Source organism: Embiotoca jacksoni, unplaced genomic scaffold, assembly GCF_022577435.1.
Source record: "Embiotoca jacksoni isolate LCO1_2020_lvr unplaced genomic scaffold, fEmbJac1.0.p SCAF_5, whole genome shotgun sequence".
In the NCBI taxonomy this organism is placed as follows: Eukaryota; Metazoa; Chordata; class Actinopteri; family Embiotocidae; genus Embiotoca; species Embiotoca jacksoni.
The window spans coordinates 23,818,456-23,842,038 of record NW_027185403.1 but is presented as its reverse complement, the minus strand read 5'-3'; the positions used below and the strand labels follow the sequence as shown (position 1 = coordinate 23,842,038).

Genomic DNA, 23,583 nt, shown 5'->3' with positions numbered 1-23,583 from the left:
TCAGAGCAAAAATAAACTTTAATATTATTTATATATGTATATATATATATTAACATTTCTCATATTCAGCGTAGTCATAGCAACAACACCATCCTGATTAGCACTGTCAAAAATCTGAAAGAGCAACAATTTAAAATCACCACAGGAGCGCCGAGGAGAGGACAGTCTTCATCAGGAAGAACCCACGATGGGTTCAGGAGTTCAGTCCGAGTGACACCTCGCGTCTCATTTCCTTCTTTGACAGTTTATGTGTCTCTTCATTCTGGAACAAGCAGACCATCATGGACATGAGACCAGAGGACAGGAGGTCCGCCGTCCTTTCTCCTCAATATTTCTGTGTTGCTCCTCTCTGCGGTCGGACCGGGTCTCGGTTCCGGTCCTTTCATTAACGTACAAACTCCACGTGGCTCTAGAAGTCTCCGACGCGCTCAGTCCTCCCTGAAGCCGACGTCACAGAGCAGCGACAGGTGGTCGGAGGGGTAGTGGTACGAGGGGAGGCGGTCCGGTCCGATCTGGTCCTCGGTGGGGATGTCCAGTAGGCTGTGGACGCTCAGAGCGTCGGCACTGTACCAGATGTAGTCCAGCGTGCCGCGGCTCTCTCCGGACGGGCGGATCTTCCAAGTGGTGTAGGCCGGCTCCGTCTGTCCGTCGCGGCTCAGCAGCTTGTAGGCGGAGTTGAGGCGGAGCGGGGAGGAGCTGAAGCGTTGGTAAACGTCCTCCGAGGGCTCCGCGTTAAAGTCCCCGCACACGACCAACGGGACGGCGCCGCGGGCCGTGATGCTGCGCAGGCTGCGCAGCAGGTCGGCGCCCTGCGCGCCGCGCAGCCTCTCCCAGCCGCTGCGAGCTTTCAGATGGGTGACGCCCACGCAGAGCGGCCGGCCCGTCGCCCGGCAGGTCAGCGTCTGGACGATGGCCACCTGGTTGGTGGGCATCGTCACGGCCGACAGACGCAGGTGAGCCGTGGCCCGCAGCGAGAAGCGGGAGCGGCGGTAGAACAGAGCGCAGCCGTCGGGGCCGTTGTTCCGCTCCACATCCAGACAGGGAGACCAGGGCTTGGCCAGGAAGCTGCCGTGGTAACCCAGGCCGGCCATTATGGGCTGGAAGGTGTCGTAGTAGTGGTCCACTTCCTGCAGACACAGGATGTCTGGGCGGTACGTCAGGATCTCCTCCAGGATCAGGTACTTCCTCTCATGCCAGTTGAGGGCGTCCAGCGGACAGCGGATGAAGCCGTCCTTCCCCTCACCGAGAGCTGCAACGACAGAGTTCAGGATCAGAACCGGACCAGCAGATCTACACTGCTCCAAAAAATAAAGGGAGCACTTAAACAACACCTCCTCGATCTCAATGAATGAAATATTCCAGTTCAAATCTTGATTCATCACATAGTGGAATGTGTTGAGAACAAAATAACATCAGAATGATCAATGGAAATCAGAATCATTATCCATGGAGGTCTGGATTCAGAATCATACTCCAAATAAAAGTGGAAAAATCAGATCACAGGCTGATCCAACTTCTGTGGAGATTCCTGAAGACAAGTCCAAATGAGTCTCAGTAGTGTGTGTGTCCTCCACGTGCCTGTATCACTCCCTACAACGCCTGGGCATGGTCCTGATGAGACCACGGATGTTCTCCTGAGGGATCTCCTCCCAGACCCGGATCAAAGCATCGGTCCACTCCCGGACAGTCTGCGGTGGACGTGGCGTCGGAGGACGGAACGAGACGCGATGTCCCGGATGTGCTGGATTGGATTCAGGTCTGGGGGACGGGCGGGCCGGTCCGGAGCATCGATGCCTTCATCGTGCAGGAACTGCTGACACACTCCAGGCACATGAGGCCGAGCATTGTCCTGCATCAGAAGAACCCAGGACCCGCTGCACCAGCAGATGGTCTTCAACGGGTCTGAGGATCTCATCCCGGGACCTAATGGCAGTCAGGGTACCTCTGGCTAGCACACGGAGGGCTGCGCTGCCCTCCGAAGAAACGCCTCCCCAGACCGTCGCTGACCCGCCGCCGACCCGGTCCCGCTGGAGGACGTTGCAGGCAGCAGAACGTTCTCCACGGCGTCTCCAGACTCCGTCACGTCTGTCACATGTGCTCAGTGTGAACCTGCTCTCGTCCGTGAAGACCACAGGGCGCCGACGGAGAAGCTGCCGATCTCGGTGTTCTCCGGTAAAGTCCGATCGCCCCGCACGGTGTTGGGCTGTGAGCACAGACCCCACTTGTGGACGTCGGGTCCTCGTACCGCCCTCATGGAGTCTGTTTCTGACAGTTTGAGCAGAAACATGCACATTAGTGGCCTGCTGGAGGTCATTTTGTAGGGCTCTGGCAGCGCTCCTCCTGTTCCTCCTTGCACAAAGGAGCAGATAGCGGTCCCGCTGCCGGGTTGTTGTCCTCCTACGTCCCCCTCCACGTCTCCTGGTGGACCGGCCCGTCTCCCGGTATGTCCTCCGTCCTCTTGACACTGTGCTGACAGACACAGCAAACCTTCTTGCCACAGCGTGCATTGATGTGCCATCCTGGATGAGCTGCACTACCTGAACAACTTCTGTGGGTTGGAGACACCTCATGCTCCCTCTAGTGGTGAGGACACTGGCAAAATGCAAAAGGGACAAAAATCATCCAGAAAGGACGAGGACAGAGAAACGGTCTGTGGTCACCACCTGCAGAACCGTTCCTTTATAGGGTTGTCTTGATAATTGCCTCATTTCCACCTGTTTGTTCCATTTGTACAACAGCAGGTGAAACTGATCCTCAATCAGTGTTGATCCAAACTGGACACGTTGATTTCACAGAAGTGGGATTGATTGGAGTTACATTGACTTGTTTTAGTGGTCCCTTTATTTTTTGGAGCAGTGTATATCTTGACCAACAGATCAGGGAGGAACATCCTCAAAACATAACATTTCAGGTAGTTACGACACTCAACATTGTAAACTTTCATTTATTCACTTAGTAAACAGTCAAAGACAAATTTTACCATATTTTTTTATATACGGTATCCGACCCCCCCCCCCCCCCCCCCTCCCGTCCACAAGGGCGTGGTTATGTCCACTCAACACGACTTCTGGAATCACATATCCACACCTACCTTGTGCAAGTATGTTCCACTGCATGACCCGTATGGAGGGGTTGTGGAGGTGGGGGTGCGGCACCGGGCCGCTGGGATAGACCATGTCCCGGTGTGGCCGCGCCGGGCGCCTCTGCAGGGCCTCCTCGCACTCTCTCAGCAGCTGGTCCGGGTCCACCTCAACCGGGTCGGCGTCTGGGTTCTCCTCTGAGTACGGGTCAGGCTGGGCCAAGGGGGCGCTGTTCAGGGTCTGGGCCAGAGTCCCAAACAACCTGCTGCTGCCGCCGCCCATCGGACACACTGCAGGGAGACAAACAGGAAGCTGAAGGCTGCAGTCAGCTTCATTCTGATATCTGATGTCACTCAGGTTCTGGAACGTTTGTTCCAAGTCCTCAGAGGCTCCACGCTTTACAGCTGCTGCTTTGTGTCCACTTCCAGACGGTCTGCAGACCCTGCTGGGACTCTCTGGGACCTGATTTTGCAGCTTCAGCTCGGCCATGTTCAGAGTAAATAGCGACCTTTGTGAAGGGCAGCGAGTCTTCAGCCTGCTCTGTTTACCAGAGGGAGCTTCATGAATACAGACGGGTCCGAGGTTCAAGATGTTCTGGAGGACACCGACTGTTCGGACCGCTCACTGAAGGGCTGAACATGAGGACACAATCACATCACATCAGGACGAAGACTGGACATCAGGACGAAGACTGACCAATATAAATACCATATAAATACCAATATAAATACCATATAAATACCGATATAAATACTAATATAAATACCAATATAAATACCAATATAAATACCATATAAATACCGATATAAATACTAATATAAATACCAATATAAATACCATACAAATACCAATATAAATACCAATATAAATACCAATATAAATACCATACAAATACCAATACAAATACCATACAAATACCAATATAAATACCAATATAAATACCATATAAATACCAATATAAATACCAATATAAATACCAATATAAATACCATACAAATACCAATATAAATACCATACAAATACCGATATAAATACCAATATAAATACCAATATAAATACCATATAAATACCATACAAATACCAATACAAATACCATACAAATACCAATATAAATACCAATATAAATACCATATAAATACCAATATAAATACCAATATAAATACCATACAAATACCAATATAAATACCATACAAATACCGATATAAATACCATATAAATACCAATATAAATACCAATATAAATACCAATATAAATACCAATATAAATACCAATATAAATACCATACAAATACCAATATAAATACCATACAAATACCGATATAAATACCAATATAAATACCAATATAAATACCATATAAATACCAATATAAATACCATATAAATACCGATATAAATACCAATATAAATACCAATATAAATACCATATAAATACCAATATAAATACCATATAAATACCAATATAAATACCAATATAAATACCATATTAATACCAATATAAATACCAATATAAATACCATACAAATACCAATATAAATACCATACAAATACCGATATAAATACCAATATAAATACCAATATAAATACCATACAAATACCAATATAAATACCATACAAATACCGATATAAATACCAATATAAATACCAATATAAATACCAATATAAATACCATACAAATACCAATATAAATACCATATAAATACCAATATAAATACCAATATAAATACCAATATAAATACCAATATAAATACCAATATAAATACCAATATAAATACCATACAAATACCAATACAAATACCATACAAATACCAATATAAATACCAATATAAATACCATATAAATACCAATATAAATACCAATATAAATACCAATATAAATACCATACAAATACCAATATAAATACCATACAAATACCGATATAAATACCAATATAAATACCAATATAAATACCATATAAATACCATACAAATACCAATACAAATACCATACAAATACCAATATAAATACCAATATAAATACCATATAAATACCAATATAAATACCAATATAAATACCATACAAATACCAATATAAATACCATACAAATACCGATATAAATACCATATAAATACCAATATAAATACCAATATAAATACCAATATAAATACCAATATAAATACCAATATAAATACCATACAAATACCAATATAAATACCATACAAATACCGATATAAATACCAATATAAATACCAATATAAATACCATATAAATACCAATATAAATACCATATAAATACCGATATAAATACCAATATAAATACCAATATAAATACCATATAAATACCAATATAAATACCATATAAATACCAATATAAATACCAATATAAATACCATATTAATACCAATATAAATACCAATATAAATACCATACAAATACCAATATAAATACCATACAAATACCGATATAAATACCAATATAAATACCAATATAAATACCATACAAATACCAATATAAATACCATACAAATACCGATATAAATACCAATATAAATACCAATATAAATACCAATATAAATACCATACAAATACCAATATAAATACCAATATAAATACCATATAAATACCAATATAAATACCAATATAAATACCAATATAAATACCAATATAAATACCATACAAATACCAATATAAATACCATACAAATACCGATATAAATACCAATATAAATACCAATATAAATACCATATAAATACCAATATAAATACCATATAAATACCGATATAAATACCAATATAAATACCAATATAAATACCATATAAATACCAATATAAATACCATATAAATACCAATATAAATACCAATATAAATACCATATTAATACCAATATAAATACCATATTAATACCAATATAAATACCATATAAATACCATATTAATACCAATATAAATACCATATAAATACCAATATAAATACCAATATAAATACCAATATAAATACCATACAAATACCAATATAAATACCAATATAAATACCAATATAAATACCATATAAATACCAATATAAATACCAATATAAATACCATATTAATACCAATATAAATACCATATAAATACCATATTAATACCAATATAAATACCATACAAATACCAATATAAATACCATATAAATACCGATATAAATACCAATATAAATACAATATAAATACCATATTAATACCATATAAATACCAATATAAATACCAATATAAATACCATACAAATACCAATATAAATACCATATAAATACCGATATAAATACCAATATAAATACCATACAAATACCAATATAAAAACCATACAAATACCAATACAAATACCAATATAAATACCATATAAATACCAATATAAATACCATATAAATACCGATATAAATACTAATATAAATACCATACAAATACCAATATAAATACCAATATAAATACCATACAAATACCATACAAATACCAATACAAATACCATACAAATACCAATATAAATACCAATATAAATACCATATAAATACCAATATAAATACCAATATAAATACCAATATAAATACCAATACAAATACCAATATAAATACCATATAAATACCAATATAAATACCATATAAATACCAATATAAATACCAATATAAATACCAATATAAATACCATATAAATACCAATATAAATACCATATAAATACCAATATAAATACCATACAAATACCAATATAAATACCAATATAAATACCAATATAAATACCATATAAATACCAATATAAATACCATATAAATACCAATATAAATACCAATATAAATACCATATTAATACCAATATAAATACCAATATAAATACCAATATAAATACCAATTAAATACCATATAAATACCATATAAATACCAATATGAATACCATATTAATACCAATATAAATACCAATATAAATACCAATATAAATACCAATTAAATACCATATAAATACCATATAAATACCAATATAAATACCACATAAGAGGTGGAAGAGGAAGGACCGATGTGTCCCCTGCACTCCATCTTCATCCAATGTCTCCTGCCTCGTCCTGCTACGTGTGGACACCAGGACCATCTCACTCCATCTCCTCTCTTCCATCACAGAGCTGCCACTCTCTCTGTCTGTCCCCGCTGATCTGTCTCACCCTCCCCACCCCCTCCCCACACACCTCTCCCCGACACAATGACCTCGAGAGGGCTGAGAGACACAGTGAGCTGTCTCAGAATTGAAGAGAGAGACACACAAGGACCAATGAGGTTTCTTCATTACTGAGGTTGCCATAGTGATGAGAGATGCTGACTGTGGAGAACAGGAAGCAGCTCTGTTCCCTGCCCGGTTCACTGACGGATCTGGTCACACGGTTAAACACCGTTGGTGTTTCAGTCACACCGTTGGTACTGTTTATTACAGTCAACAGGCCTCAATTAAAACCTGCTGCTATTATAATAATAATAATAACACACACACACACACACACACAAACACACACACACACACACACACACACACACACACACACATCAGAGCTGTCACATTGGCATCATGCTGTCCATTCACAATAACAAAAACTCCTGAAAACAAACATGTTTGACGACAGTCCATCAACGTCGGTAGGCTTCATAGCTGTCACCATCCTGCATGTCAAAAACAAACAACAGCTGATCACCTGACGACGTCACCTGGACAGAGACCGGTCCATCCACCAGGACACTGCATCAGAGACAAGTGGACACCAAAAGCTTCAGCATGAGACGCCGGACCGCTGACACACGCACACACGGTTGGTCTCCGGACTGAGTGGGTCAGGCGCTCAGCTGGATGTGGGTTTGGAAGGACAGCGTGACTCTCATGAGACATTGATCATCGCTGTGGTTGCCGTGGCAGCAGGATGAAGGAGGAGACTCAGTGAGGAATGTTCTCCCTCTCTCTCCAGCACACACAGAGCAGCGTGTCTGTCTGTCTGTCTTCTGCCTGGTTGATTAACAATCAGTGATGTCATCAACCAGCAGTGATGTCATCAACCATCAGTGATGTCATCAACCAGCAGTCTGTTTTCTATCCAGTCTGTAGTTTTCTATCCAGTCTGTGTTTTCTATATCCAGTCTGTGTTTTCTATATCTAGTCTGTGTTTTCTATCCAGTCTATGTTTTATATCTAGTCTGTAGTTTTATATCTAGTCTGTAGTTTTATATCCAGTCTGTAGTTTTATATCTAGTCTGTAGTTCTATATCCAGTCTGTGTTTTCTATCCAGTCTGTGTTTTCTATCTAGTCTATGTTTTCTATCCAGTCTATGTTTTCTTTCCAGTCTATGTTTTATATCCAGTCTATGTTTTCTATCCAGTCTATGTTTTCTATCCAGTCTGTAGTTTTCTATCCAGTCTGTAGTTGTATATCCGGTCTGTGTTTTCTATCCGGTCTATGTTTTCTATCCAGTCTGTAGTTGTATATCCAGTCTGTAGTTGTATATCCAGTCTGTAGTTGTATATCCAGTCTATGTTTTACATCCAGTCTATGTTTTACATCCAGTCTATGTTTTACATCAAGTCTGTAGTTTTATATCCAGTCTGTAGTTTTATATCCAGTCTGTAGTTTTATATCCAGTCTGTAGTTTTATATCCAGTCTGTTTTGTATCCAGTCTATGTTTGATATCCAGTCTGTGTTTTATATCCAGTCTATGTTTTATATCCAGTCTGTAGTTTTATATCCAGTCTGTAGTTTTATATCCAGTCTGTTTTGTATCCAGTCTATGTTTGATATCCAGTCTGTGTTTTATATCCAGTCTATGTTTTATATCCAGTCTGTAGTTTTGTATCCAGTCTGTTTTATATCCAGTGTGTTTTATATTCAGTCTATAGTTTTATATCCAGTCTGTAGTTTTATATCCAGTCTGTAGTTTTATATCCAGTCTGTAGTTTTATATCCAGTCTGTTTTATATCCAGTCTATGTTTGATATCCAGTCTGTGTTTTATATCCAGTCTATGTTTTATATCCAGTCTGTAGTTTTATATCCAGTCTGTAGTTTATATCCAGTCTATGTTTTCTATCCAGTCTGTAGTTTTCTATCCAGTCTATGTTTTACATCCAGTCTATGTTTTACATCCAGTCTATGTTTTACATCCAGTCTGTAGTTTTATATCCAGTCTGTAGTTCTATATCCAGTCTGTGTTTTCTATCCAGTCTGTGTTTTCTATCTAGTCTATGTTTTCTATCCAGTCTATGTTTTCTTTCCAGTCTATGTTTTATATCCAGTCTGTGTTTTCTATCCAGTCTATGTTTTCTATCCAGTCTGTAGTTTTCTATCCAGTCTATGTTTTACATCCAGTCTATGTTTTACATCCAGTCTATGTTTTACATCCAGTCTGTAGTTTTATATCCAGTCTGTAGTTTTATATCCAGTCTGTAGTTTATATCCAGTCTGTAGTTTTATATCCAGTCTGTTTTGTATCCAGTCTATGTTTGATATCCAGTCTGTGTTTTATATCCAGTCTATGTTTTATATCCAGTCTGTAGTTTTATATCCAGTCTGTAGTTTATATCCAGTCTGTAGTTTTATATCCAGTCTGTTTTGTATCCAGTCTATGTTTGATATCCAGTCTGTGTTTTATATCCAGTCTATGTTTTATATCCAGTCTGTAGTTTTGTATCCAATCTGTTTTATATCCAGTGTGTTTTATATTCAGTCTGTTTTATATCCAGTCTATGTTTTATATCCAGTCTGTAGTTTTGTATCCAGTCTGTTTTATATCCAGTGTGTTTTATATTCAGTCTGTTTTATATCCAGTCTGTTTTATATCCAGTCTATAGTTTTATATCCAGTCTGTAGTTTATATCCAGTCTGTAGTTTTATATCCAGTCTGTTTTGTATCCAGTCTATGTTTGATATCCAGTCTGTGTTTTATATCCAGTCTATGTTTTATATCCAGTCTGTAGTTTTGTATCCAATCTGTTTTATATCCAGTGTGTTTTATATTCAGTCTGTTTTATATCCAGTCTATGTTTTATATCCAGTCTGTAGTTTTGTATCCAGTCTGTTTTATATCCAGTGTGTTTTATATTCAGTCTATAGTTTTATATCCAGTCTGTAGTTTTATATCCAGTCTGTAGTTTATATCCAGTCTGTAGTTTTATATCCAGTCTGTTTTATATCCAGTCTATGTTTGATATCCAGTCTGTGTTTTATATCCAGTCTATGTTTTATATCCAGTCTGTAGTTTTATATCCAGTCTGTAGTTTTATATCCAGTCTGTAGTTTTATATCCAGTCTGTTTTGTATCTAGTCTATGTTTGATATCCAGTCTGTGTTTTATATCCAGTCTATGTTTTATATCCAGTCTGTAGTTTTGTATCCAATCTGTTTTATATCCAGTGTGTTTTATATTCAGTCTGTTTTCTATCCAGTCTGTAGTTTTCTATCCAGTCTGTAGTTTTCTATCCAGTCTGTGTTTTCTATATCCAGTCTGTGTTTTCTATATCTAGTCTGTGTTTTCTATCCAGTCTATGTTTTATATCTAGTCTGTAGTTTTCTATCTAGTCTGTAGTTTTATATCCAGTCTGTAGTTTTCTATCTAGTCTGTAGTTCTATATCCAGTCTGTGTTTTCTATCCAGTCTGTGTTTTCTATCTAGTCTATGTTTTCTATCCAGTCTATGTTTTCTTTCCAGTCTATGTTTTATATCCAGTCTGTGTTTTCTATCCAGTCTATGTTTTCTATCCAGTCTGTAGTTTTCTATCCAGTCTATGTTTTACATCCAGTCTATGTTTTACATCCAGTCTATGTTTTACATCCAGTCTGTAGTTTTACATCCAGTCTGTAGTTTTATATCCAGTCTGTAGTTTTATATCCAGTCTGTAGTTTATATCCAGTCTGTAGTTTTATATCCAGTCTGTTTTGTATCCAGTCTATGTTTGATATCCAGTCTGTGTTTTATATCCAGTCTATGTTTTATATCCAGTCTGTAGTTTTATATCCAGTCTGTAGTTTATATCCAGTCTGTAGTTTTATATCCAGTCTGTTTTGTATCCAGTCTATGTTTGATATCCAGTCTGTGTTTTATATCCAGTCTATGTTTTATATCCAGTCTGTAGTTTTGTATCCAATCTGTTTTATATCCAGTGTGTTTTATATTCAGTCTGTTTTATATCCAGTCTATGTTTTATATCCAGTCTGTAGTTTTGTATCCAGTCTGTTTTATATCCAGTGTGTTTTATATTCAGTCTGTTTTATATCCAGTCTGTTTTATATCCAGTCTATAGTTTTATATCCAGTCTGTAGTTTATATCCAGTCTGTAGTTTTATATCCAGTCTGTTTTGTATCCAGTCTATGTTTGATATCCAGTCTGTGTTTTATATCCAGTCTATGTTTTATATCCAGTCTGTAGTTTTATATCCAGTCTGTAGTTTTATATCCAGTCTGTTTTGTATCCAGTCTGTTTTGTATCCAGTCTATGTTTGATATCCAGTCTGTGTTTTATATCCAGTCTATGTTTTATATCCAGTCTGTAGTTTTGTATCCAATCTGTTTTATATCCAGTGTGTTTTATATTCAGTCTGTTTTATATCCAGTCTGTAGTTTTGTATCCAGTCTGTTTTATATCCAGTGTGTTTTATATTCAGTCTGTTTTATATCCAGTCTGTTTTATATCCAGTCTATAGTTTTATATCCAGTCTGTGTTTTACATCCAGTCTATGTTTTACATCCAGTCTGTAGTTTTACATCCAGTCTGTAGTTTTGTATCCAATCTGTTTTATATCCAGTGTGTTTTATATTCAGTCTGTTTTATATCCAGTCTATGTTTTATATCCAGTCTGTAGTTTTATATCCAGTCTATGTTTTATATCCAGTCTGTAGTTTTGTATCCAGTCTGTTTTATATCCAGTGTGTTTTATATTCAGTCTGTTTTATATCCAGTCTGTTTTATATCCAGTCTATAGTTTTATATCCAGTCTGTGTTTTACATCCAGTCTATGTTTTACATCCAGTCTGTAGTTTTACATCCAGTCTGTAGTTTTATATCCAGTCTGTAGTTTTATATCCAGTCTGTAGTTTATATCCAGTCTGTAGTTTTATATCCAGTCTGTAGTTTTATATCCAGTCTGTTTGATATCCAGTCTATGTTTGATATCCAGTCTGTGTTTTATATCCAGTCTATGTTTTCTATCCAGTCTGTAGTTTTCAATCCAGTCTGTAGTTGTATATCCGGTCTGTGTTTTATATCCAGTCTATGTTTTATATCCAGTCTGTAGTTTTGTATCCAGTCTGTTTTATATCCAGTGTGTTTTATATTCAGTCTATAGTTTTATATCCAGTCTGTAGTTTTATATCCAGTCTGTAGTTTTATATCCAGTCTGTTTTATATCCAGTCTATGTTTGATATCCAGTCTGTGTTTTATATCCAGTCTATGTTTTATATCCAGTCTGTAGTTTTATATCCAGTCTGTAGTTTATATCCAGTCTATGTTTTCTATCCAGTCTGTAGTTTTCTATCCAGTCTATGTTTTACATCCAGTCTGTAGTTTTATATCCAGTCTGTAGTTCTATATCCAGTCTGTGTTTTCTATCCAGTCTGTGTTTTCTATCTAGTCTATGTTTTCTATCCAGTCTATGTTTTCTTTCCAGTCTATGTTTTATATCCAGTCTGTGTTTTCTATCCAGTCTATGTTTTCTATCCAGTCTGTAGTTTTCTATCCAGTCTATGTTTTACATCCAGTCTATGTTTTACATCCAGTCTATGTTTTACATCCAGTCTGTAGTTTTATATCCAGTCTGTAGTTTTATATCCAGTCTGTAGTTTATATCCAGTCTGTAGTTTTATATCCAGTCTGTTTTGTATCCAGTCTATGTTTGATATCCAGTCTGTGTTTTATATCCAGTCTATGTTTTATATCCAGTCTGTAGTTTTATATCCAGTCTGTAGTTTATATCCAGTCTGTAGTTTTATATCCAGTCTGTTTTGTATCCAGTCTATGTTTGATATCCAGTCTGTGTTTTATATCCAGTCTATGTTTTATATCCAGTCTGTAGTTTTGTATCCAATCTGTTTTATATCCAGTGTGTTTTATATTCAGTCTGTTTTATATCCAGTCTATGTTTTATATCCAGTCTGTAGTTTTGTATCCAGTCTGTTTTATATCCAGTGTGTTTTATATTCAGTCTGTTTTATATCCAGTCTGTTTTATATCCAGTCTATAGTTTTATATCCAGTCTGTAGTTTATATCCAGTCTGTAGTTTTATATCCAGTCTGTTTTGTATCCAGTCTATGTTTGATATCCAGTCTGTGTTTTATATCCAGTCTATGTTTTATATCCAGTCTGTAGTTTTGTATCCAATCTGTTTTATATCCAGTGTGTTTTATATTCAGTCTGTTTTATATCCAGTCTATGTTTTATATCCAGTCTGTAGTTTTGTATCCAGTCTGTTTTATATCCAGTGTGTTTTATATTCAGTCTATAGTTTTATATCCAGTCTGTAGTTTTATATCCAGTCTGTAGTTTATATCCAGTCTGTAGTTTTATATCCAGTCTGTTTTATATCCAGTCTATGTTTGATATCCAGTCTGTGTTTTATATCCAGTCTATGTTTTATATCCAGTCTGTAGTTTTATATCCAGTCTGTAGTTTATATCCAGTCTGTAGTTTTATATCCAGTCTGTTTTGTATCTAGTCTATGTTTGATATCCAGTCTGTGTTTTATATCCAGTCTATGTTTTATATCCAGTCTGTAGTTTTGTATCCAATCTGTTTTATATCCAGTGTGTTTTATATTCAGTCTGTTTTCTATCCAGTCTGTAGTTTTCTATCCAGTCTGTAGTTTTCTATCCAGTCTGTGTTTTCTATATCCAGTCTGTGTTTTCTATATCTAGTCTGTGTTTTCTATCCAGTCTATGTTTTATATCTAGTCTGTAGTTTTCTATCTAGTCTGTAGTTTTATATCCAGTCTGTAGTTTTCTATCTAGTCTGTAGTTCTATATCCAGTCTGTGTTTTCTATCCAGTCTGTGTTTTCTATCTAGTCTATGTTTTCTATCCAGTCTATGTTTTCTTTCCAGTCTATGTTTTATATCCAGTCTGTGTTTTCTATCCAGTCTATGTTTTCTATCCAGTCTGTAGTTTTCTATCCAGTCTATGTTTTACATCCAGTCTATGTTTTACATCCAGTCTATGTTTTACATCCAGTCTGTAGTTTTACATCCAGTCTGTAGTTTTATATCCAGTCTGTAGTTTTATATCCAGTCTGTAGTTTATATCCAGTCTGTAGTTTTATATCCAGTCTGTTTTGTATCCAGTCTATGTTTGATATCCAGTCTGTGTTTTATATCCAGTCTATGTTTTATATCCAGTCTGTAGTTTTATATCCAGTCTGTAGTTTTATATCCAGTCTGTTTTGTATCCAGTCTATGTTTGATATCCAGTCTGTGTTTTATATCCAGTCTATGTTTTATATCCAGTCTGTAGTTTTGTATCCAATCTGTTTTATATCCAGTGTGTTTTATATTCAGTCTGTTTTATATCCAGTCTATGTTTTATATCCAGTCTGTAGTTTTGTATCCAGTCTGTTTTATATCCAGTGTGTTTTATATTCAGTCTGTTTTATATCCAGTCTGTTTTATATCCAGTCTATAGTTTTATATCCAGTCTGTAGTTTATATCCAGTCTGTAGTTTTATATCCAGTCTGTTTTGTATCCAGTCTATGTTTGATATCCAGTCTGTGTTTTATATCCAGTCTATGTTTTATATCCAGTCTGTAGTTTTATATCCAGTCTGTAGTTTTATATCCAGTCTGTTTTGTATCCAGTCTGTTTTGTATCCAGTCTATGTTTGATATCCAGTCTGTAGTTTTGTATCCAATCTGTTTTATATCCAGTGTGTTTTATATTCAGTCTGTTTTATATCCAGTCTGTAGTTTTGTATCCAGTCTGTTTTATATCCAGTGTGTTTTATATTCAGTCTGTTTTATATCCAGTCTGTTTTATATCCAGTCTATAGTTTTATATCCAGTCTGTGTTTTACATCCAGTCTATGTTTTACATCCAGTCTGTAGTTTTACATCCAGTCTGTAGTTTTGTATCCAATCTGTTTTATATCCAGTGTGTTTTATATTCAGTCTGTTTTATATCCAGTCTATGTTTTATATCCAGTCTGTAGTTTTATATCCAGTCTATGTTTTATATCCAGTCTGTAGTTTTGTATCCAGTCTGTTTTATATCCAGTGTGTTTTATATTCAGTCTGTTTTATATCCAGTCTGTTTTATATCCAGTCTATAGTTTTATATCCAGTCTGTGTTTTACATCCAGTCTATGTTTTACATCCAGTCTGTAGTTTTACATCCAGTCTGTAGTTTTATATCCAGTCTGTAGTTTTATATCCAGTCTGTAGTTTATATCCAGTCTGTAGTTTTATATCCAGTCTGTAGTTTTATATCCAGTCTGTTTGATATCCAGTCTATGTTTGATATCCAGTCTGTGTTTTATATCCAGTCTATGTTTTCTATCCAGTCTGTAGTTTTCAATCCAGTCTGTAGTTGTATATCCGGTCTGTGTTTTATATCCAGTCTATGTTTTATATCCAGTCTGTAGTTGTATATCCAGTCTGTAGTTGTATATCCAGTCTATGTTTTACATCCAGTCTATGTTTTACATCCAGTTTGTAGTTTTACATCCAGTCTGTAGTTTTATATCCAGTCTGTAGTTTATATCCAGTCTGTAGTTTATATCCAGTCTGTAGTTTTATATCCAGTCTGTTTTATATCCAGTCTATGTTTGATATCCAGTCTGTGTTTTATATCCAGTCTATGTTTTATATCCAGTCTGTTTTATATCCAGTCTGTGTTTTATATTCAGTCTGTTTTATATCCAGTCTATGTTTTATATCCAGTCTGTAGTTTTGTATCCAGTCTGTTTTGTATCCAGTCTGTTTTATATCCAGTCTATAGTTTTATATCCAGTCTGTGTTTTACATCCAGTCTATGTTTTACATCCAGTCTGTAGTTTTACATCCAGTCTGTAGTTTTATATCCAGTCTGTAGTTTATATCCAGTCTGTAGTTTATATCCAGTCTGTAGTTTTATATCCAGTCTATGTTTGATATCCAGTCTGTGTTTTATATCCAGTCTATGTTTTATATCCAGTCTGTAGTTTTGTATCCAATCTGTTTTATATCCAGTGTTTTATATTCAGTCTGTTTTATATCCAGTCTATGTTTTATATCCAGTCTATGTTTTATATCCAGTCTGTAGTTTTGTATCCAGTCTGTTTTATATCCAGTGTGTTTTATATCCAGTCTATAGTTTTATATCCAGTCTATAGTTTTATATCCAGTCTGTGTTTTATATCCAGTCTGTGTTTTATATCCAGTCTGTAGTTTTATATCCAGTCTGTAGTTTTGTACCCAGTCTGTTTTATATCCAGTCTGTTTTATATCCAGTCTGTAGTTTTATATCCAGTCTGTAGTTTTATATCCAGTCTGTAGTTTTATATCCAGTCTGTAGTTTTATATCCGGTCTGTAGTTTTACATCTAGTCTGTAGATTTATATCCGGTCTGTAGTTTTATATCTGGTCTGTAGTTTTATATCCGGTCTATGTTTTATATCCAGTCCGTAGTTTATATCCAGTCTGTGTTTTATATCCAGTCTGTGTTTTATATCCAGTCTATGTTTTATATCCAGTCTATGTTTTATATCCAGTCTGTAGTTTTGTATCCAGTCTGTTTTATATCCAGTGTGTTTTATATCCAGTCTATGTTTTCTATCCAGTCTGTAGTTTTATATCCAGTCTGTGTTTTCTATCCAGTCTATGTTTTATATCTAGGCTGTAGTTTTATATCTAGTCTGTAGTTTTATATCCAGTCTGTAGTTTTATATCCAGTCTGTTTTGTATCCAGTCTATGTTTGATATCCAGTCTGTGTTTTATATCCAGTCTGTAGTTTTATATCCAGTCTGTAGTTTTATATCCAGTCTGTAGTTTATATCCAGTCTGTAGTTTTATATCCAGTCTGTTTTGTATCCAGTCTATGTTTGATATCCAGTCTGTGTTTTATATCCAGTCTGTAGTTTTGTATCCAATCTGTTTTATATCCAGTGTGTTTTATATTCAGTCTGTTTTATATCCAGTCTATGTTTTATATCCAGTCTGTAGTTTTGTATCCAGTCTGTTTTATATCCAGTGTGTTTTATATTCAGTCTGTTTTATATCCAGTCTGTTTTATATCCAGTCTATAGTTTTATATCCAGTCTGTGTTTTACATCCAGTCTATGCTTTACATCCAGTCTGTAGTTTTGTATCCAATCTGTTTTATATCCAGTGTGTTTTATATTCAGTCTGTTTTATATCCAGTCTATGTTTTATATCCAGTCTGTAGTTTTGTATCCAGTCTGTTTTATATCCAGTGTGTTTTATATTCAGTCTGTTTTATATCCAGTCTGTTTTATATCCAGTCTGTGTTTTACATCCAGTCTATGTTTTACATCCAGTTTGTAGTTTTACATCCAGTCTGTAGTTTTATATCCAGTCTGTAGTTTTATATCCAGTCTGTAGTTTATATCCAGTCTGTAGTTTTATATCCAGTCTGTAGTTTTATATCCAGTCTATGTTTGATATCCAGTCTGTGTTTTCTATCCAGTCTATGTTTTCTATCCAGTCTGTAGTTTTCTACCCAGTCTGTAGTTGTATATCCGGTCTGTGTTTTATATCCAGTCTATGTTTTCTATCCAGTCTGTAGTTTTCTATCCAGTCTATGTTTTATATCCAGTCTGTAGTTGTATATCCAGTCTGTAGTTGTATATCCAGTCTATGTTTTACATCCAGTCTATGTTTTACATCCAGTCTGTAGTTTTACATCCAGTCTGTAGTTTTATATCCAGTCTGTAGTTTTATATCCAGTCTGTTTTATATCCAGTCTATGTTTGATATCCAGTCTGTGTTTTATATCCAGTCTATGTTTTATATCCAGTCTGTAGTTTTATATCCAGTCTGTTTTATATCCAGTCTGTTTTATATCCAGTCTATGTTTTATATCCAGTCTGTAGTTTTGTATCCAGTCTGTTTTGTATCCAGTCTGTTTTATATCCAGTCTGTGTTTTACATCCAGTCTATGTTTTACATCCAGTCTGTAGTTTTACATCCAGTCTGTAGTTTATATCCAGTCTGTAGTTTATATCCAGTCTGTAGTTTTATATCCAGTCTATGTTTGATATCCAGTCTGTGTTTTATATCCAGTCTATGTTTTATATCCAGTCTGTAGTTTTGTATCCAATCTGTTTTATATCCAGTGTGTTTTATATTCAGTCTGTTTTATATCCAGTCTATGTTTTATATCCAGTCTGTAGTTTTGTATCCAGTCTGTTTTATATCCAGTGTGTTTTATATCCAGTCTATAGTTTTATATCCAGTCTGTTTTATATCCAGTCTGTGTTTTATATGCAGTCTGTGTTTTATATCCAGTCTATGTTTTATATCCAGTATGTAGTTTTATATCCAGTCTGTAGTTTTGTACCCAGTCTGTTTTATATCCAGTCTGTTTTATATCCAGTCTGTAGTTTTATATCCAGTCTGTAGTTTTATATCCAGTCTGTAGTTTTATATCCAGTCTGTAGTTTTATATCCGGTCTGTAGTTTTATATCTGGTCTGTAGTTTTATATCTGGTCTGTAGTTTATATCCAGTCTGTGTTTTATATCCAGTCTGTGTTTTATATCCAGTCTATGTTTTATATCCAGTCTATGTTTTATATCCAGTCTGTAGTTTTGTATCCAGTCTGTTTTATATCCAGTGTGTTTTATATCCAGTCTGTAGTTTTATATCCAGTCTGTAGTTTTATATCCAGTCTGTGTTTTCTATCCAGTCTGTGTTTTCTATCCAGTCTATGTTTTATATCTAGTCTGTAGTTTTATATCCAGTCTGTAGTTTTATATCCAGTCTGTAGTTCTATATCCAGTCTGTAGTTCTATATCCAGTCTGTGTTTTCTATCCAGTCTGTAGTTGTATATCTAGTCTGTGTTTTCTATCCAGTCTGTGTTTTCTATCTAGTCTATGTTTTCTATCCAGTCTATGTTTTCTTTCCAGTCTATGTTTTATATCCAGTCTGTGTTTTCTATCCAGTCTATGTTTTCTATCCAGCCTGTAGTTGTATATCCAGTCTGTAGTTGTATATCCGGTCTGTGTTTTATATCCAGTCTATGTTTTCTATCCAGTCTGTAGTTTTCTATCCAGTCTATGTTTTATATCCAGTCTGTAGTTGTATATCGAGTCTGTAGTTGTATATCCAGTCTATGTTTTACATCCAGTCTGTAGTTTTATATCCGGTCTGTAGTTTTCTATCCAGTCTGTAGTTTTCTATCCAGTCTATGTTTTATATCCAGTCTGTAGTTGTATATCGAGTCTGTAGTTGTATATCCAGTCTATGTTTTACATCCAGTCTGTAGTTTTATATCCGGTCTGTAGTTTTATATCCAGTCTGTAGTTTTATATCTGGTCTGTAGTTTTATATCCGGTCTATGTTTTATATCCAGTCTGTAGTTTATATCCAGTCTGTGTTTTATATCCAGTCTGTGTTTTATATCCAGTCTATGTTTTATATCCAGTCTATGTTTTATATCCAGTCTGTAGTTTTGTATCCAGTCTGTTTTATATCCAGTCTGTGTTTTATATCCAGTCTGTAGTTTTCTATCCAGTCTATGTTTTATATCTAGTCTGTAGTTTTATATCCAGTCTGTAGTTTTATATCCAGTCTGTAGTTCTATATCCAGTCTGTAGTTTTATATCCAGTCTGTAGTTTTATATCCAGTCTGTAGTTTATATCCAGTCTGTAGTTTTATATCCAGTCTGTTTTATATCCAGTCTATGTTTGATATCCAGTCTGTGTTTTCTATCCAGTCTATGTTTTCTATCCAGTCTGTAGTTTTCTACCCAGTCTGTAGTTGTATATCCGGTCTGTGTTTTATATCCAGTCTATGTTTTCTATCCAGTCTGTAGTTTTCTATCCAGTCTATGTTTTATATCCAGTCTGTAGTTGTATATCCAGTCTGTAGTTGTATATCCAGTCTATGTTTTACATCCAGTCTATGTTTTACATCCAGTCTGTAGTTTTACATCCAGTCTGTAGTTTTATATCCAGTCTGTAGTTTTATATCCAGTCTGTTTTATATCCAGTCTATGTTTGATATCCAGTCTGTGTTTTATATCCAGTCTATGTTTTATATCCAGTCTGTAGTTTTATATCCAGTCTGTTTTATATCCAGTCTGTTTTATATCCAGTCTATGTTTTATATCCAGTCTGTAGTTTTGTATCCAGTCTGTTTTGTATCCAGTCTGTTTTATATCCAGTCTGTGTTTTACATCCAGTCTATGTTTTACATCCAGTCTGTAGTTTTACATCCAGTCTGTAGTTTATATCCAGTCTGTAGTTTATATCCAGTCTGTAGTTTTATATCCAGTCTATGTTTGATATCCAGTCTGTGTTTTATATCCAGTCTATGTTTTATATCCAGTCTGTAGTTTTGTATCCAATCTGTTTTATATCCAGTGTGTTTTATATTCAGTCTGTTTTATATCCAGTCTATGTTTTATATCCAGTCTATGTTTTATATCCAGTCTGTAGTTTTGTATCCAGTCTGTTTTATATCCAGTGTGTTTTATATCCAGTCTATAGTTTTATATCCAGTCTGTTTTATATCCAGTCTGTGTTTTATATCCAGTCTGTGTTTTATATCCAGTATGTAGTTTTATATCCAGTCTGTAGTTTTGTACCCAGTCTGTTTTATATCCAGTCTGTTTTATATCCAGTCTGTAGTTTTATATCCAGTCTGTAGTTTTATATCCAGTCTGTAGTTTTATATCCAGTCTGTAGTTTTATATCCGGTCTGTAGTTTTATATCCGGTCTGTAGTTTTATATCTGGTCTGTAGTTTTATATCTGGTCTGTAGTTTATATCCAGTCTGTGTTTTATATCCAGTCTGTGTTTTATATCCAGTCTATGTTTTATATCCAGTCTATGTTTTATATCCAGTCTGTAGTTTTGTATCCAGTCTGTTTTATATCCAGTGTGTTTTATATCCAGTCTGTAGTTTTATATCCAGTCTGTAGTTTTATATCCAGTCTGTGTTTTCTATCCAGTCTGTGTTTTCTATCCAGTCTATGTTTTATATCTAGTCTGTAGTTTTATATCCAGTCTGTAGTTTTATATCCAGTCTGTAGTTCTATATCCAGTCTGTAGTTCTATATCCAGTCTGTGTTTTCTATCCAGTCTGTAGTTGTATATCTAGTCTGTGTTTTCTATCCAGTCTGTGTTTTCTATCTAGTCTATGTTTTCTATCCAGTCTATGTTTTCTTTCCAGTCTATGTTTTATATCCAGTCTGTGTTTTCTATCCAGTCTATGTTTTCTATCCAGCCTGTAGTTGTATATCCAGTCTGTAGTTGTATATCCGGTCTGTGTTTTATATCCAGTCTATGTTTTCTATCCAGTCTGTAGTTTTCTATCCAGTCTATGTTTTATATCCAGTCTGTAGTTGTATATCGAGTCTGTAGTTGTATATCCAGTCTATGTTTTACATCCAGTCTGTAGTTTTATATCCGGTCTGTAGTTTTATATCCAGTCTGTAGTTTTATATCTGGTCTGTAGTTTTATATCCGGTCTATGTTTTATATCCAGTCTGTAGTTTATATCCAGTCTGTGTTTTATATCCAGTCTGTGTTTTATATCCAGTCTATGTTTTATATCCAGTCTATGTTTTATATCCAGTCTGTAGTTTTGTATCCAGTCTGTTTTATATCCAGTGTGTTTTATATCCAGTCTGTAGTTTTATATCCAGTCTGTAGTTTTATATCCAGTCTGTGTTTTCTATCCAGTCTGTGTTTTCTATCCAGTCTATGTTTTATATCTAGTCTGTAGTTTTATATCCAGTCTGTAGTTTTATATCCAGTCTGTAGTTCCATATCCAGTCTGTAGTTCTATATCCAGTCTGTGTTTTCTATCCAGTCTGTAGTTGTATATCTAGTCTGTGTTTTCTATCCAGTCTGTGTTTTCTATCTAGTCTATGTTTTCTATCCAGTCTATGTTTTCTTTCCAGTCTATGTTTTATATCCAGTCTGTGTTTTCTATCCAGTCTATGTTTTATATCCAGTCTGTAGTTGTATATCCAGTCTGTAGTTGTATATCCAGTCTATGTTTTACATCCAGTCTATGTTTTACATCCAGTCTGTAGTTTTATATCCAGTCTATGTTTTACATCCAGTCTGTAGTTTTACATCCAGTCTGTGGTTTATATCCAGTCTGTAGTTTATATCCAGTCTGTAGTTTTATATCCAGTCTATGTTTTATATCCAGTCTGTAGTTTTGTATCCAGTCTGTTTTATATCCAGTGTGTTTTATATCCAGTCTATGTTTTATATCCAGTCTGTAGTTCTATATCCAGTCTGTGTTTTCTATCCAGTCTATGTTTTATATCTAGTCTGTAGTTTTATATCTAGTCTGTAGTTTTCTATCAAGTCTGTAGTTCTATATCCAGTCTGTGTTTTCTATCCAGTTTGTGTTTTATATCTGAGCCACATTAGATCCTGTCCAGGTCCAAAACTACGGTACTAGATTATCACAGGGAGACTAAAGATTATTTTGGTGATTTGTGAAACCTTTATTCCATTTGTGGAAACGAAAAAAGGGTCATTTGACTCCATTAATTTTATTCTATTGTGGTCTAGAGGTGAAAAAAGCAGTGAAATGTAGCTTGTTTTGATTTTTACAAATAGAAAAAAGGTTTCCTAAAATAGAAAATGTGTTTCAGAGAGAGTTCCTGCTTCCTCTAAAGTGTCTAAGACGCTTTAACATCATTAACAGGTCCAAAAAAACGGACAATGAGTGTCTCAGCTGTCAGTAAGTCCCCTTCACTTCCCTCTTCAGGACCGAGTCGGAAGCGAACTTCAGCGTCGTGATGACAGAGCGCTTAAAAGTTCACTTTTCTCAATGGACTTTGGTGTGAGCTCAGACTAAAGTGGAGCCTACCTGCTGCCGCTCCGCTGGGCCTCAGCTGGGGACCCGCTCCTCCTCCTCCTCCGACACCGGGGTGACAGTACCGGGCTCCCGCCGGGGCTGACACTGCTGCCGGTGAAAACGGTCTCGTGGCCACTTGTCCCCCCCGCGAGGACACACATAGCTGGCTGAATAAAACCGAGCAGCGACGCGCGGGATTCATTCCGTACCGAGCTGAGTCCAACAGAGACGAAGCCAAACCGAGCCCTGTGCTCCTGACAGCCCGGGAATGTTCCCGGCACGCGGACACCGGTTTCCACCTGTGCTATTGACGGTAACAGAAAGCCGGTAAAAGTTACATCATGTTTCCAGCGAGTCCCGGAACACCGGCGGCTGAGGGGCGAGCGATAATGGACCGGTCCGCTGCGGTTTGTAGCGGGCAGCACAACAGGACTGGAGTCGACTTCAGTCGAGAAGAAGCGAGTTCACTTCGATCAGAGTGTATCTGAATGTTTTATAATCCTCACAGACCGATAAAA

The 23,583-nt window shown here is 36.0% G+C and overlaps 1 protein-coding gene across 2 annotated transcripts; it reads right to left on the bottom strand.

Moving 5' to 3' along the window:
- On the bottom strand, nt 1–23,570 carry LOC138211188 (nocturnin-like). 2 transcript variants are annotated; one of them, XM_069170902.1, is made up of 3 exons: nt 23,078–23,570; nt 3,092–3,370; nt 1–1,249 (listed from the first exon to the last, which is right to left on the bottom strand). In XM_069170902.1, the coding sequence occupies exons 1-3, from the start codon at nt 23,265–23,267 to the stop codon at nt 429–431; spliced, it is 1,290 nt and encodes a 429-aa protein (XP_069027003.1). In that variant the 5' UTR covers nt 23,268–23,570; the 3' UTR covers nt 1–428. The 2 variants fall into 2 exon arrangements, with proteins under 2 accessions (XP_069027003.1, XP_069027004.1); XM_069170903.1 differs by lacking the exon at nt 23,078–23,570 and adding an exon at nt 7,752–7,861.
- Between the last annotated feature and the right edge of the window lie 13 nt (nt 23,571–23,583).